This window comes from Triturus cristatus, chromosome 4_2, assembly GCF_964204655.1.
Source record: "Triturus cristatus chromosome 4_2, aTriCri1.1, whole genome shotgun sequence".
NCBI classification, from domain to species: Eukaryota; Metazoa; Chordata; class Amphibia; order Caudata; family Salamandridae; genus Triturus; species Triturus cristatus.
In genome coordinates, this window is record NC_140586.1 from 198,360,025 (window position 1) to 198,376,991 (window position 16,967).

The window sequence follows — 16,967 nt, forward strand, 5'->3', positions numbered from 1 at the left end:
ATTCTCTTCAGGTTCCGGCGACTCCGGAGTGCGATCTCCACTCCCGACCTCCGGCACGCTTCACCTCGGTCTCCGGCGACTCCGGAGGGCGGACTTCACTCCCCCGTCGACGCCGATCACTTGACCTCAGGTGTCTTCCTCCTCGACCTCTGGTACTCTCCACGACCTCCGTCAGCGCCCTCTCTCGACCTCTGGCGGCTCCGGGTACGACGTCTGCTTTCCAGTCAGCGCCGCTTCTCCACCTCGGGCTCCAGGTCTCAGGCTTCTCGACGTCGGACTCCAGGGAAACCAATAAACAGGTCAGATTCTTGCTTTTCTTTACTTCTAAGGCCTGTTCCTGCTGTCCAGGTCCTTAAGATGGTTTTTCTTGCTTTCTCCCACACAGGGCTCCAGGCTGGGCTCAGTCAGTAGGGACTAGTATCAAGGGTGGGTTTATGGACCCCACTCCAGGCACAAGTTTCCACCCCTGCTGCCTCACTCCTTCCTCCTTCAGTTCTGTGCTCCTCTCTCTTCACCAGTCAGGTGCCAACTGCCAGCTCCAACTGTCAACTCTGGCTTAGCTTCCCAACATTCCAAACCGCCTCCAACTGTCACAGGGTTCCAGAATGTTGCAGAAGGTTCTAGTAGGTTCCAGTGGGTTCTGATGATGTCACAGGTGTCCACCATTTTGTGCTCCAGGCCCTCAGACAGAAGTTCCAGGGGTAGATAAAATGGCTCCCTGAATCTGCATCAATACTAAAAAGTCTGGTGGTTCCCAAAAAGGAAAAAATACTAACAGGGTTTGAGGCAAAAGTGGGACAAAATAAATAATGATGAGGAGGGACCACCCAAAGGGCTGACAGGTCTAACACGCGTCCCCCCCAGCTGAAAGTGGGGAGAGCTACCCAACCCCTTGGGAGTTCTCATCACTAAGGCGGAAATACCTTGAGAGACCGTATGCATTGGCGTGGTCCACTCCAGGCCGATGTTCCACCTGAAAGTCCATTCCCTGTAGGGAGATAGACCACCTCAACAACTTGGGATTCTCCCCCTTCATCTGCATCAGCCAACGAAGGGGTCTGTGGTCGGTCTGAACTAGGAAGTGCGAGCCAAACAGGTATGGCCGCAACTTCTTCAGAGCCCATACCACTGCAAAGGCTTCACGCTCTATTGCACTCCACTTCTGTTCCCTGGGAAGTAGTCTCCGGGATAGGAAGACCACGGGTTGATCCAGACCCTCTTCATTGAGTTGCGATAACACTGCCCCAATGCCATGTTCTGATGCATCTGTCTGGACAATGAACTCCTTGGAAAAGTCTGGGGCCCTTAAGACCGGGCCTCGCACATGGCTTGTTTCAGCTTTACGAAGGCCTGCTGACAAGCCTCCGTCCAGACTACCCGTCGAGGTTGTTTCTTGGACGTGAGCTTCGTGAGGGGGGCTACGATGGTACCGTACCCCTTCACGAAGCGGCGGTAATATCCCGTGAGGCCCAGAAAAGCTCGGACCTCAGTCTGTGTCTTGGGGGGTTCCCAGGCCATGATGGCCTCGATCTTCGCCTGGAGGGGTTGCACCGCTCCCCTACCCACCAAGTGTCCAAGGTACACTACCGACCCCTGCCCGATCTGGCACTTGCTGGCCTTGATCGTCAATCCCGCTTGTCTCAGGGCCTGGAGAACAGCTTGCAGGTGACGCAAGTGATCCTCCCAGCTGTTACTGAAGACGGCTATGTCATCCAGATAAGCAGCAGAGAAACTCTCCATTCCGGTGAGGATCTGGTTTACCAGGCGCTGAAACGTGGCAGGTGCGTTCTTGAGCCCAAAGGGCATCACACAGAACTGGTAGTGGCCATTGGGCGTGGAGAAGGCTGACCTTTCCCTTGCTCCATCAGTCAAAGAGATCTGCCAGTACCCAGAAGTAAGGTCAAAGGTACTTAGATATTGGGCAGCTCCCAGCCGGTCAATCAATTCATCCGCCCTAGGGATCGGATGAGCATCAGTTTTGGTTACTGAATTCAGTCCCCGGTAGTCCACACAGAACCTCAGTTCCGGTTGGGCACCCGGTGGTGCAGCTTTTGGTACTAGTACCACCGGACTGGACCAGGGGCTGCTAGAAGGTTCGATCACTCCTAGCTCCAGCATCTTAGTGACTTCACTGTGAATGCTGGCCTTCACCTTGTCTGACATCCGGTAGATCTTGGACTTCACAGGTGGGCTGTCTCCTGTGTCCACGTCATGGACGCACAGGTGAGTCCTACCCGGGACAAGGGAGAACAACGAAGAGTACTGTCCCAGGACCTGGCGGCAGTCCTCCTGCTGTTCAGGAGTTAGAGATGGGGAGAGAATCACTCCCTCCACCGACCCATCCTTCTCTTGAGACGCAAACAAATCGGGGAGAGGCTCGCTTTCCGCGTCCTCTGCTCCGTCAGTCACCATCATCAAAATGACTTCGGGCCTCTCGTGGTGGGGTTTGAGGCGGTTGGCATGCAGCACCCGTAGGGGCTGACGAGGGGTTTTAAGATCCACCAAGTAGGTAGCCTTACCCTTCTTCTCCAACACCTCAAAGGGTCCTGACCAGCGATCCTGGAGGGCGCTAAGCTCTCCCGGTTCGATCACCCACACCTTCTGGCCAGGCTCCAACTCCACCGGGTGAGCGTTGTGGTCATACCACGCCTTCATTACTGCTTGGCTGGCCTCCAAGTTGTCAGAAGCTTGCTTCCACAACTTAGCCATTTGGCTCCGGAAGGCCAGCATGTAGCTCACCACGTCCTGGGGAAGCTTTCTGGGAGTTCTTTCCCATCCGTCTCTCACCAGGTTGAGAGGTCCACGTACAGGGTGCCCATACAAAAGCTCGAAGGGGCTGAAGCCCACTCCCTTCTGTGGCACTTCCCTGTAGGAAAACAATAGACAGGGTAGGAGGACGTCCCATTTCCTCCGCAGGCTTTCAGGCAGACTTCTGATCATGCCTTTCAAGGTTTTGTTAAACCTCTCCACCAGACCATTGGTCTGGGGGTGGTAAGGAGTGGTGAACCGGTAGGTCACTCCACACTCCTTCCACATGGCCCGCATGTACGCTGACATGAAGTTGGTCCCCCTGTCGGACACAACTTCCTTGGGAAAACCCACTCGGGTAAAGATTCCCATCAGGGCCCTAGCCACAACAGGTGCTGTTATGGTCCTCAGAGGTATTGCCTCTGGGTACCGTGTGGCATGATCCACCAGAACCAGGATAAACCTGTGACCAGCTGTAGTAGGTGGATCTAACGGACCCACAATGTCGATGCCCACCCTTTCAAAGGGGGTGCTAACGACAGGAAGTGGTTCCAGGGGAGCTTTCAGCTTCACCCCTGTTTTCCCACTGGCTTGGCAAGACACACATGTCCGGCAGTAGGTATCGGACGACACTTTCATTTGAGGCCAATAAAAGTGTGGGACAAGACGGGCGAAGGTCTTGTCTTGCCCCAGGTGTCCTGCCAAGGGGATCTCGTGAGCCAACTCCAGAAGGAAGGCTCGATAACGTTGAGGGACTACCAAGGCTCGTGACGATCCATGTAGGGGTGCCTTGGGTTCACTGTAGAGGAGGCCATCCTCCCAGTAAACACTGTAGTTCCCTTCAACGTTCCCTGCTGCCTGGGCTGCGGCCTGACGCCTCAGCCCCTCAAGGGAAGGGCACTCCCTCTGGCCCTGGCAGAATTCCTCCCTGGACGGGCCTCCCTGGACGGGCCTCCCTCCACGTGCCACTCGGCCGGGATGGGTAGGTCCTCCAGTTCGGTGACATCCCCCACCGCAGACTCCTGGTCCACCACCTCCGGTGGACTATCCGTCCTACGGGGTGTGGACGCCGAGGCAGGCTCCTCCTGTCCTCGGTTCTTCCCTTGACTGGCAGCTGGCTGGGCCTTTGTTCCAGGCTCCAGCCGAAACGAACTCCCTCTCCGGGTAGTCGCGGACCCTGTGCTCACACAGGCCCAGTCAGGTGTACCCAGCATCTCAGTGTGAGTCCGGTATTCCACCTCTTTCCAAGCATTGTGCTCCATGTCATTCCCCAGTAGACAATCGACTGGCACGGCAGGGCTTACGGCAACTCGAAGTGAACCTGCAACCCCCCCCCATTCAAAGGGAACCTCGGCCACTGGATAGTGGCCTGTTCTGCCGTCAGCCATCGCGGCTGGGTGGAGTACATCGGGAATTACCTGCTCTGGAGACACCAGTTGGCTACGCACCATAGTCATACTGGCTCCTGTGTCTCTCAGAGCCTCCCCTCTTTGGCCGTTGATGGTGACCCACTGCCCATACTTTACAGTATTTGCGGGCACCTGGATCTTAGGAACCATCTCCCGTTCTCCCAGGGACACTAAAGTGACACCCGCCCACTCCCTTCCCTTAATTAAGGGCATCTCCTCCCCGAGCACTGCACTAGCTACTCCGGGGGTCTTTCCTCCAATGGGAGGGGGTGGTCGTTTCGGGCACTTCGCATCTCCCTTATAGTGTCCAACGCCACCGCACTCGAAGCAATGGACAACCCTTGGCTGCTGACTCTGGCCAGGATTAGGGTTTCTGGGTGGGTTAGCCCTAGGGGTGAATCCTGTTCCCTTCCCTTGGAAGTTATTTTGGGGGCCTTTGGAGAACTCCTTTTTCTTTTCCCCTCCCTCTTTCTTCTGGGGGGCGCCCTGTCCGGCCTTTTGAGTATCCCCTCCAGTCCCCCTTGTGGACACCCGGGTACTAGCCCAAATGTCCGCCTCCTCAGCAAGCTTCCGGGGATTGGTCAGCTTGCTATCCACCAGGTGTTGACGCAGTTCAGGGAAACATTTTTCGAGCAGGTGTTCCTTCAGTACTAAATCAAACAACCCCTCGTAGTTCCTCACTTCACTGCCCTGAATCCAACCCTCTAGTGCCTTCTTTGCATAGTCCAGGAAGTCCACCCAATTCTGTGTGCCCAGTTTGTGACTACCCCGGAACTTCTGTCTGTACTTTTCGGGTGTTAGTCCAAACTTTCTTATGAGCGCCACCTTCATGGTGGGGTAGTGGGTCTGCTCATCCTCCTCTAGGGCCAATAAAGCATCCCTACCAGCTGGAGGCATGTACCTGTACAATCCCCCTCCCCAGTACTTCTCTGGAACCCCATGGGCCCTTAACGAGACCTCATAGGCCGCTAGCCACTTGGCAATATCGTCGCCCACACCATAGCTAGCCACTATGTCCTTTGGCAGGTAGGGTTTGGGTTCCCTGGTGATTTCTTGGTCTTTGCTGCCACCATTAGGAACAGTGTGTGCCCCGACTCTTAGGATCTGAAGATCTATCTCTTTCAGCCTTAACTCGTGAGCCATCCTCTGTTCCTCCTTCTCTTTCTCCAGCCTTGCTAAGTCCCATGTGAGCTGTCTTTTCTCCCTCCGGTCTGTCAACTCCACTTCAGATAAGCCACCGCTAGAGGCACTGCTGCCCTGCCTAGAAAGTGTCCTGGGCCCCGCTAACAGGTTCCCCACCTCAGGTTGGTACAAACCAGCTCCCTCACTGTCGGGCTCTCTATCCCTGTCCTCCTCCTCAGCCTTGCTTTCTCGTCGTGCCTCCCCCCAAGCCCTTAAGCTGGTTTGGAGTGCACCCTTCTTTGCTCCTGGGGGACAATACACCCCCTCCCGCTGACAAAACTCCCTGAGTTGGGCCACAGTATAGGTTTCCAGGTCTTCTAGCACAAACTTCATTTTGCCCACTCAGGTCAGAGGACAGTTATTTGCAGAAGCTATGCAGGGGGGTACCTTATATAATACCTCCTCCCACCACCAGAGTAAATTTGGAAAAAACAAAAACTCACAATTAGGAAGGCCGCTTTGAGAAAACTCCAGGTGTAGGCCTATGGACTACCCACAGTTATTGTCGAGTATACGTAGGCACAGCTCAATCCCGCCGCTGAACACCAATTATGTTAGAAAAACCCCACTCCCACACCGGAAAGGGTGGTGGTAACGGGATTTTCCCGGACATACACAGTGGTAGCTTGGCTCGAGTGGTCAGGGGTCAGGCACCGTGCTAAGCATACGTCATACCCACACAATAACCATGCGTGCATCCGTTCCAAAAACGACACTACACCTTAAAAATTATACTGAAAATATATCTCTTTATCTTCTTTTCTCTTAGTTGCTGATTAAATAAATAATAAGACAATCACAGTACACAAGGCTTTTTCTGTGGAATGGTACGTCAAATAAATACTGTCTTAACGATTCAATAAATAAGGTAGATCATAAATAATCAAGGCATAAATATAAGTGCATTACATTACAGGCAATTAAATATTATGAGGCAATAAATACTGTACGACAATAAATATTGTGAAACAATAAATACTGTGAGGCAATAAATAGGATAAATACAATAAATACAGTGCTCTCAATAAATAATAAAAGCCAACAGTGACACTTGTAAATCAGTTCACATTCCTGAGGTACTATGGGATGATTTGACCCAATCCCAGCTTGTAAAGATTTGGATGGCCTGAGGGGTATACTCCCTGGCTTGGACAAGGCTGAGGCCTAAACTGAGGTAGATAAAGGGGGAATCTAGAGATCTGGCTCTCCCACACTACACAACCCCTCTGTATTAGTCTCAGCTCACCCCTGGCACAATCAAGCTGGTTCCAGCACCCTATTTTAGTCTCTCAGGGCTCCACAGGGCCTTAGGCGCCCTCTATTCCACTTACTGCCCTTTTTATGAAGCTCCGACGCCGCTGGAGTCGTGTCGACGCCGTGAGGCGGCTCCGGTTCGATGTCGGCGGCCTCGGCGCAATGTCAGTTCTTGACGACGTCGATAGGCGGCTCCGATTCGATGTCGGCGGCCTCGGCTCGATGTCGACCTCCGGTTCGATGACGTCGGGCAGTCTTGGCTCGATGTCGACTTCCGACGGCTCCGGTTCGATGTCGGCGGCCTCGGCTCGATGTCGACCTCCGGTTCGATGACGTCGGGCAGTCTTGGCTCGATGTCGACTTCCGACGGCTCCGGAGCGCGATCTCCACTCCCGACCTCCGGTGCTCCTTTCCTCAGGTTCCGGCGACTCCGGAGTGCGACCTCCCCTCCCGACCTCCGGCACGATTCTCTTCAGGTTCCGGCGACTCCGGAGTGCGATCTCCACTCCCGACCTCCGGCACGATTCTCTTCAGGTTCCGGCGACTCCGGAGTGCGATCTCCACTCCCGACCTCCGGCACGCTTCACCTCGGTCTCCGGCGACTCCGGAGGGCGGACTTCACTCCCCCGTCGACGCCGATCACTTGACCTCAGGTGTCTTCCTCCTCGACCTCTGGTACTCTCCACGACCTCCGTCGGCGCCCTCTCTCGACCTCTGGCAGCTCCGGGTACGACGTCTGCTTTCCAGTCAGCGCCGCTTCTCCACCTCGGGCTCCAGGTCTCAGGCTTCTCGACGTCGGACTCCAGGGAAACCAATAAACAGGTCAGATTCTTGCTTTTCTTTACTTCTAAGGCCTGTTCCTGCTGTCCAGGTCCTTAAGATGTTTTTTCTTGCTTTCTCCCACACAGGGCTCCAGGCTGGGCTCAGTCAGTAGGGACTAGTATCAAGGGTGGGTTTATGGACCCCACTCCAGGCACAAGTTTCCACCCCTGCTGCCTCACTCCTTCCTCCTTCAGTTCTGTGCTCCTCTCTCTTCACCAGTCAGGTGCCAACTGCCAGCTCCAACTGTCAACTCTGGCTTAGCTTCCCAACATTCCAAACCACCTCCAACTGTCACAGGGTTCCAGAATGTTGCAGAAGGTTCTAGTAGGTTCCAGTGGGTTCTGATGATGTCACAGGTGGCCACCATTTTGTGCTCCAGGCCCTCAGACAGAAGTTCCAGGGGTAGATAAAATGACTCCCTGAATCTGCATCAATACTAAAAAGTCTGGTGGTTCCCAAAAAGGAAAAAATACTAACAGGGTTTGAGGCAAAAGTGGGACAAAATAAATAATGATGAGGAGGGACCACCCAAAGGGCTGACAGGTCTAACACTTACATTTTCATCTTCAGACTAGTTAGGTGGTGGTGCCACATGACTACCTGGCCAGTCACTAATAATGGGTCCTGTTTAATGCTCGGGGGGGGGGGGCAAAATACATGATTCCCAGCATCCAACTCTAAATAAATAAAAGTAACATCACAACACTGTCCAGGAGTCACCTTTTCAGGCGAAGCCTTCGGTGATTTCAACCATAGCATCTTTAAAAGAAGAAGCCAGAGAAGAGAAACTCGCTGCATTTCTCAGCATCCAACCTTCCAGGAAAAGTTATCACTGCTTTTCCAGCATTACCAGAAGTGATATTGCTGGTTTCCTGCTAAAATTATATTTAAGAGAAGTGGAAGTAAAGGACCAAGGAAGGCCTTAGGCCAGAACCACTGGTTCACTTCCATTACAGTGAGAACCTACAAGGGAAAAGCTCATCATGTACCAAGAAAGGCACACTGATGATTCCTACTATCACACTCAGACCCAGAACACCCCTCCTACACACACACACACACACACACACACACACACACACACACACACACACACACACACACACAAGAACACTGCATTTACAAAACACAGATGCATCCTCATACATTTGCTACTAAGCCCCACACACCCACAAACTACCAAACATACTAGACATCACTTACCACATCACCGATCAGAAGCTTGATGTACAGTTCATTATAGAAGACGGTGGAACCTCTCTTCCTCTTTTGAAGGATGCGGAAAGAAGGTGGGCAAAGTGATGGTTTGGCCAATGTGGAAAGAAGTACCCACCTTGGGAAGAAAGGAAGGTCTAGTTCGGAGGACAACCTTGTCCGGATGGACAGCCAGAAAGGGAGGCTTGGAAGAAAGAGCTTGTAGCTCACTCACCCTGCGCGCAGAGGGGATTGCCACCAGAAAGGCAGTTTTCAAAGTTAGAAGCCTGAGAGGACAGTTATGTAGCGGCTCAAAGGGAGCGCACAGAAGGTAGGTAAGAACCAAGTTCAAGTCCAACTGAGGCAATACAAAGGGAACAAGAGGAAAAAGATGAGTACTGCCCTTAAGGAAGCGATTTACAACAAGAAGCCTACGAAAGGCTGAAATGGCTGAGAGATAGCCCTTAAGAGTGCCACGAGCAGAGCCCTGCTGGGCCAAAGAAAGGAGGAACAAGAGAACTTCAGAAAGAGGGTCAGAAAGGGGATCCACAGCCTTTGCTGTGCACCATGCCACAAATTTGTTCCATCTGCAGGCGTATACCGTCTTAGTGGAGGGATGCCTGGCTGCCAAGATAACATCACAAACTTCGGGAGGCAAGTCAAATAACTTCAACTCCTGCCGCTCAATCTCCACGCAAGGAGGTGGAGGCTGGACAGGTTTGGTTGGAGGACCGTTCCCTGCTGCTGCGACAGAAGATCCTCCCGGAGAGGTAGTCTGATCGGAGGATCGATGGTCATATTGAGCAGCTCAGGATACCAGACTCTTCGTGCCCAGTCTGGAGCCACAAGAATAACTTGGGCCCGGTCGCGCTTGATCTTCTTCAGCACTCTGGGCAGGAGAGGTATAGGCGGAAAGGCATATAGAAGACCGCAACTCCACTCGCGACGAAAAGCGTTGCCTAGCGAGTGCCGCCTTGGAAATCCCAATGCGCAGAATTGCTGACATTGCACATTCTCTTTGGTGGCGAATAGCTCTAACCAAGGCTCTCTCCACTTGCGAAAGAGACCTTGCACCACCTCCGAGTGAAGACGCCATTCATGATCCATCATGCACCTGCGGCTGAGCTCGTCTGCCCTGGCGTTCAGGGAACCTGCCAGGTGTTGAACCACCAGGGATATGCCCTGATGTTCCAGCCATGTCCAGAGGCGGAGGTCCTCCTGACATAGGGTCTACGACCACACCCCACCTTGTTTGTTGCTGTACCACATGGCGGTGGTGTTGTCCGTGAAGACCTGCGTTACTCATCCCCGGACAGAGGGAAGGAATGCTTTGAGCGAAAGACGAAACGCCCATAGCTCCAGAAGGTTGATGTGAAGCTCGGACTCCGCCGGAGACCAGAGGCCTCTGATCTCCGCCTCCCCATGTGGCCGCCCCATCCCAGAAGTGATGCATCGGTCACCACTGTGAACTCTGGTTGGGGAAGGGAGAGGGATCTGTCGTTGACCCAATCCTGGTTCGTTAGCCACCACTGCAATTGATGTGCAGTGCCCTCCAAGATCTGGACGCAATTGGACAGGTTCCCCTGATGTTGTGCCCACTGGAACTTCAGGTCCCACTGCAGAGCCTGCATATGCAATCTGGCATGGTCCACAAGCAGGATGCAGGAGGCCATCAGGCCCAGCAGCCTGAGGGTCATCCTGACTGGAACCAGAGATAGAGGCTGAAAGATCTGAATCATAGCCTGAATATCCCAGACTTGCTGCGTTGTGTCCAGAACCGCTCTGACGAAAAGGAGCATCTGAGAGGGAGTCAGATCTGACTTCGGCACGTTGACACAAAAACCCCAGTGAATGCAGGAGGTCGGCCGTAGACTGGAGGTGGGAGACGACAGTCGTCGATATAGGGCAAGACTGGAACCCCTGATCTGCGCAGATGAGCTGCAACCACCGCCACCACTTTTGTGAATACCCGAGGGGTGCTAGTAAGGCCAAAGGGGAGCACGGTAAACTGAAAGTACTCGTGGCCTACCGTGACCGCAGGTAACGCCGGTGGGTCGGCAGGATGGGGATGTGAAAATAAGCGTCCTGCAAGTCCAACGCTACCATCCAGTCTCCAGAGTCAAGGGCAGACAGGACCTGAGCTAGCATCAACATTTTGAACTTCTCCTTCCTGAGGAAGCAGTTGACGACTCAAGATAGGACGCAGGCCGTTGTCCTTCTTGGGCACCAGAAAGTAGTGGGAATAGCAACCACGACCTACTTCTGGGACAGGAACTCGCTCGATGGCCCCCTTGGCCTAGAGTGCCAAAACTTCCTGTTGGAGAAGGGCCAGATGATCTTCCGACATGCAATGGTACTGAGGTGGCATGGCTCGAGGGGTAGTCTCGAAGGGGAGGGAGTAGCCCCTTCGGACTATTTGCAAAATCCACCTGTCAGACGTGATGGTGCGCCAGCGGGGGAGGTGATAGCGAATCCTGCCGCCCACTGGCGATTGGTGGCCCTGATAGGTCAGACTAGGAGGGTTTGGAGGCTGCTGCAGAGGGGGCTGTGGTGGACTGGCCCGCCCGCTGGCCCCCAGAACCACGGCGGTTGTTCCCACGTCCCCAGCCACGCTGGGGCTGAACAGCTTGCGCTGGCCTGTGGCTCTGGGCGGGACGTGGCGGGGCACCCCTTCCGTAGCCACAAAAGGGGCGAAAAGCAGCCTGTGCATGGCGGGTTGTGGAGAGGCCCAAGGACCTGGCCGTAGCCTGAGAGTCCTTAAAGCGCTCCAGCGCGTTGTCTGCCTTGTCACCAAATAGGCGACGGCCATCAAAGTGCAAGTCCATAAGAGTGGATTGGACATCCCCTGAAAAACCAGTCGACCTCAACTAGGCGTGGCGTGGAAGGGCTACCGACGTGGAAATCGTCCTGCCTAGTGAGTCAGCGTTATCCAGCCCACAGCGGATGGTAAACTTAGCTGCGTCTCTCCCTTCGGCAACTTCCCGAGAGAGGACGGCCCGGGCCTCCTCCGGGCACTGAGGCAGCACTTGCGCAACCGTGTCCCACACGGAGTGGGTGTAACGGCCCAACAGACATGCGGTGTTTACCGACCGCAGTCCCAAGCTGGAGGAAGAAAACATCTTCTTCCCAAGATGGTCCAGCTTTTTGGATTGCCTGTCGGGTGGAGCCGTAGGGAATGCGCCCTTGCAAGTGGAGGCTTGGACCACCAAGCTCTCAGGGTTGGGGTGTTGGGAGAGGAAAGTGGGGTCGCCCGGGGCTGGGCAGTGCGTTGGGCAATCATCCTGTCCACGGGAGCCCGTGTTGGGCCTGGTCCAGGTTCCCAAAAGGATGTCTGTTAGGGCTTCATTAAACTGCAGCAGGGGCTTCGAAGAGCTTGCTGCCAGTTGAAGCACCTCTGTCAGGAGGTTAGTCCTGACTGCCACCGTAGGTAGGTCGAGGTTGAGAGCCTCGGCCACCCTATGCAACACCACTGCGTACGACACTCCCTCCTCAGCTACGGTAGGAGGTGACAACATGCCACGGTCTGGTGAGGTATCCAGACCACTGGCTTCCCCCAGTTCCTCTCTCCAGTCCGGCTCACAACCTAACTGGTCAGTTAAAGGGTCCCCAGACCCCTCCCAGTCCTCCTCACCCTCCTCTGGCTGCCAATCTGGTCTCAAAGAGCCAGGGTAGAACAGGGGCACAAAAGTACTCGTCGACGCCAGCGCCGGATCCGGTGTCCATCAACGCCGGTCTGGCTCAGTGTCTACCTCGAGGTGGAGGCCGGGGTCGACGTCGGCTGGGGACACAGCAGACGCCGGCTGCTGATGTGGTGCCGGTGGAATTGGAACCGGGGGAGGCATAACAAGGTCAACCGGCGCCTATCCGGATCCAGGCCTGGATCCAAGGGAACCCTGCAGTGTAGAGGCCAGAGCCGCCGGCGTCGAAGGCCCAGGGCCCCCAGCCGAGTCTGCGGGGCACGAAGGCACGCCGGCAGAGTCATGCTGCCCAAAGATGGCGTGCAACGCTTCGTAAAACTGACAAAGCTGGACAGTGGTCGCACCAGGTCCCGGAAAGGGGGGGAAACCCGGAGTCGACCCTTCGAGCTCCGCATGCAGAGCCGTGGGAGGGGCACCACCCGTATCCCTCGTCGCGTTGGCCGACGGACGGGGAGAACTCGAAGAGCAACGATGCTTCTTCGACTTCTTCTTGTGCTTCAACTTACCTGACCCCGAGTGCGAAGACTTAGAAGATGTATAATGGAGGCTCCATGACCGGTCCCTAGACCTCCTATGTGCCCGGGACCTCGAAACGCGCAAAGACGACTGCCGGACCTCGAGAAGCTTTTGGGACTGCTCCCGCAAAAAATTCGGGTTCATGGTCCGGAAGTCAGAGCACGACTTGGGGTCATGGTCATGCTCCAGGCAGAAGAGGCACGCTCGGTTCGGATCCATCACCAACATTAGTCGGCTACAGGAACAGCAAGCCCGGGCATCCCTCGTGCACCAGGAGTCGATAGACTCGAAAAACGATGTCGACAAAAGTCGAGAAAAAGTCAGTCAAAAATTGATTGGGGGTACCGCTCTCTCCGGATCTGCGCTTGCTGGCGTGGAAAAAGAAAGAACTGACGTCAGCGCGCGAGGGCTGCGTCGATGTAGCTACCGCGAAGTCATCCCAGTGACTACGACGCCAACGACGAACGCGGAGTTGAGCGACGCCACCTTCCGACGCGCAGGGGTACTGCTGACGAAAAACTTTCCGGATCCAGTCTGACGCCTGGGGGTATTTCTAAGGTATGGAATCTATAACTAACTGTTTCTTTCAGAAACATGTTTCACCCCCACACTCAAGACACTCATGTCCCCACTGGCTAGAGCGTCCAGTGTGAAGACCACAAACACATAAGAAGGGAGGAAGCCTTGCCGTCATCCATAAGTACTCCTGTTCCTGCTCGCCAAGGAAGCAGGCAACACAACTCCATTGAGCTCCTCACGTCCACTCTATGCAACTCAGTACTTCCACCTCATCTACAGGCCTCCTGGAGCAACAATGACTACTTTGTTGAATTCTCAGACTTTCTCACCACTTCATCCTTCGGACACGGCCTGAACACCCTCCTGGATGACTTTAACCTCCCAGACAGTGCAAACATGAAACAAAACTCGGTTCACCAAAACACAAAAGACACCATCAAACTGGAGCCAAAGAATTGTAAAAAAAGAAAATACACTTAAATCATCTGTCTTGATTTATGCGACATCTCTGTGTCCATTTGGACTGCTCCAGAGATAAAGATGCACCTCTTTAAAGACTACTACATTACACTGCAGTAACAATCCACATTTGCTCTTAAACATCCTCAACCTCGCTAATCACTCTGACTGCATGTTTGACTTGAAACTGTACAGTGCTTGCTCCGCTGCCTTTTGGCTTAGTTTGTACTTTGCAAATTCCTCATACATAAATACCTCGGCTGCCTTGCCGTTGTAGAGACGGAAATGGTTGCAGGCCTTGAGGTTGAGAGCGATGGTGCTGTCAGGCACTTGTTGCAGGTACACAGCCAGGACCTCTTGCGAGACGTCATAGTAATCTAGTTTATAGTAACACAAAGCCACGTACACATTCAAAGCAAGAAACTCCCTGTGAAAAAGAGACAGAAAACAAGGGCTAGAACTGGCAGGTAAATACAAGCATGGGAGGAGACACTACAAAACAGAATAGGTACTTATCAACATGGTAGCACGAAAATGACTTGAGCTTTCCAGCCCTGAATTTCTTATATATTCAATGTGTTCTGGCTTTCCCTTGCAGACAAATAGGCTATAAAAGGCAGTTTGCAGGATACTAACTCAATAAAAGATAAGAATTGTGAAGAAACACAGCTACAGGTGAGTAGTCTCTCCCGCAGTAGTTTAACTTTCATTGAGTTCATAATCTGTGACCAAAACTTTGTGGGTTTCTGAAGCAGAAAAGGGAACATGAAAGCAGGCTTATTTCTACTGTGAAGGCCACAAAAAACAATGTTACAGGTAAGTAGCCTTTCCTTCTCCAGCAAGAGGTCAATCTTCCATTTTAATTCTTCTATTTCCTGCCAACTGCTGGAGTATCTTCAGAAACTCATAAAAAATGTTCTCTGTATTTAACCTTGTAGTGACTTTATAGGGTAGGGTGGAAAAAACATCAGATGAAAACACGTCGAATAGTTACCTACTGTAAAAATCACCTTTGGCTTCTCTAGATCTTCTAAACTATACACAGGTATACATCCCTGCAGCAGCTTTAGAAATTTTTCTACCAAGGAGTTTCATTTCTTTTATCCTTTTAAAATAGACAAATAAAAGAGCGGCTGTAAAGGAGTCAATTGCATTTTTGGTTAGTGTTCTATTTTAATCTGAATATTTAAAAGTGTTGAGTTTTACAAATATGTGCTACCGGGGAGATTTCACAATACAACAAGCATTAGTAAAGGCAATAGGTTTTGCCTATGTGATTAATAATACGCTGTTTTTGTTGTAAGTTGTAACTTGGTGAGTAGTTGTGCAATATAACTTACTGAAACTCTGTTAAAGTGTTATGACTTGTATGTTAGGAAAGGCAATATATTGTTCTGTTATTGGTGGTATAAAGTGGGGAGATTAGGCAAACCGAGGACAAAGAAAAAAAACATGTACCCGAGAAGTACAGTGTGAATGCAGATGAGGCTGGGGATCGCGATTAGGAGAGACTGTGCCACGTGTTTCTGGCTGCGCCTTGCTCTGACTGGAAAGACTTCTCGCAGTGATAAATGCGGAGTCAAGCCACGGGGGTCCATTGTGTGCCTCTAAACGGAGAACTTAATGTTCATCCCTGTAATCGAAAAGGAAACTATTTAAAAGACCCAGAGATTAGTTTATTGGATGGGCGCGAATGATATCAAAAAGTTGGGAGCTGTATCTGTGGAAACAGAAAGAAATAAAACGAGGGGAGAAGCAATGAAGTGTGACCCGAGAGCAGGCTGCAAGACATTGGGAAGAGAGACGGCCTGCAGATGCACTCGTAAGGCGTACTTGTTAGGAAATGCAAACAAGCAACACAAGTGAAGAGGTTAAGTGCTAGGTGAGCTTCTGGAGAGGATGATGTGCTCTTGGCTGTTTCCCAGAAGAAACACTAAATGGATGAGAAGAGGATGTGTTGTAGCAGTCAAAACTGCCGACTTTGGACTTGGGGACCATGGTTCAAGTCTCTGCGTATTCTCAACATCCTGTAATTCTGGGCAAATCATTTAATCTCCCCGCGACTACAACAAAATGGATGTGTAATGAATGTAAGTAGTGTTCATGAAAAGCACAAAGTACATTTTACTTAACTGCAAGCATGAGAATTTAACTCATTATAAACAACTAACAATTAGCCCTCACTCACATGACAAACCACAGAAAACATGGTGAAATCAAACTACTTGCTGCAGGCTGTAAATTATTTGTTTTTTAAACGACAGGCTGGTTGTGGAGTTTTGTGGCGGTGTCTCTTGGTTTTTAACGCCGTGTTACAGCTCGGGTGGACTAGGTAAACAGTTAACAGTTTGAAAGAGTTGTGATTTGGTTCGAAAGAGCGCTACATAGTAAAGGTATAAAAGCACCTTTCTTGGCACTCGCAGCAAGATCCCGCCGCTACAAAAAGCAAATCTGCCTAAAGGGTTGTGTTCAGTCTTGGAAGGAGGGGGAGCTAAGGCCACGGAAGGGTCAGTGAGAGCGGAGTGCAAGCACCAATGATGAGGCAGCAAAGATGATGGGGGAAGCAAGAAGAAAAAGCACTTGCTGATGGATGCTGCTCGCACAAAGTGAATTTTGGAAGGGGAAAAAGCTGTAAACTCATTTCTCCAAATTCACATGACCCCAAAACTCCAAGTTGTTTTCAAGTTCTAAAGGTTGCCAGCTGTAGCGATTGTAGAAGCCACTGTAGAAGTCTTGTCTAGAGGATAGATGTTATAAACGTCTTGGAGTAAATAAAAATAAAATAACGTTTACTTGTTAGGCAATTGGTTTGATAACTTGTTGAATAACTTTATTCGATATAAAATATAATAAAAGTATGTACATGACAAGACATCATCCATAAAAATCCTTCAAGATACAACATGAGATATTTAAAAAGAGCGATTAAAAAGCCATATATATACAATAAAATGCCAAAGAAGCACATGATATTATACTAAAACAGATACACCTAAGTCTCAGTGGCCAGACTCGGGACGTTTTAACAGTTTAGTTCGTATCAGCCAAGCACACACAAAAAATGAATATGCTACTTACCAGTATGCATCTGTTCTTGGCATGTAGGGCTGCTGACATTCATATCTGTGCATAGATCGCCGCCTAGTGTTGGGTCCGGATGTTTGCA

The 16,967-nt window shown here is 51.9% G+C and overlaps 1 protein-coding gene across 2 annotated transcripts in view; it reads right to left on the minus strand.

Moving 5' to 3' along the window:
* IFT56 (intraflagellar transport 56) overlaps positions 1 to 16,967 on the minus strand; it is a 291,296-nt gene that overhangs the window by 173,793 nt on the left and 100,536 nt on the right. For both annotated transcript variants that reach the window (XM_085601180.1, XM_085601182.1), the window contains exon 7: positions 14,057 to 14,228. In XM_085601180.1, the coding sequence (XP_085457306.1) occupies positions 14,057 to 14,228 (172 nt within the window). The remainder of the gene's footprint in view (positions 1 to 14,056; positions 14,229 to 16,967) is intronic.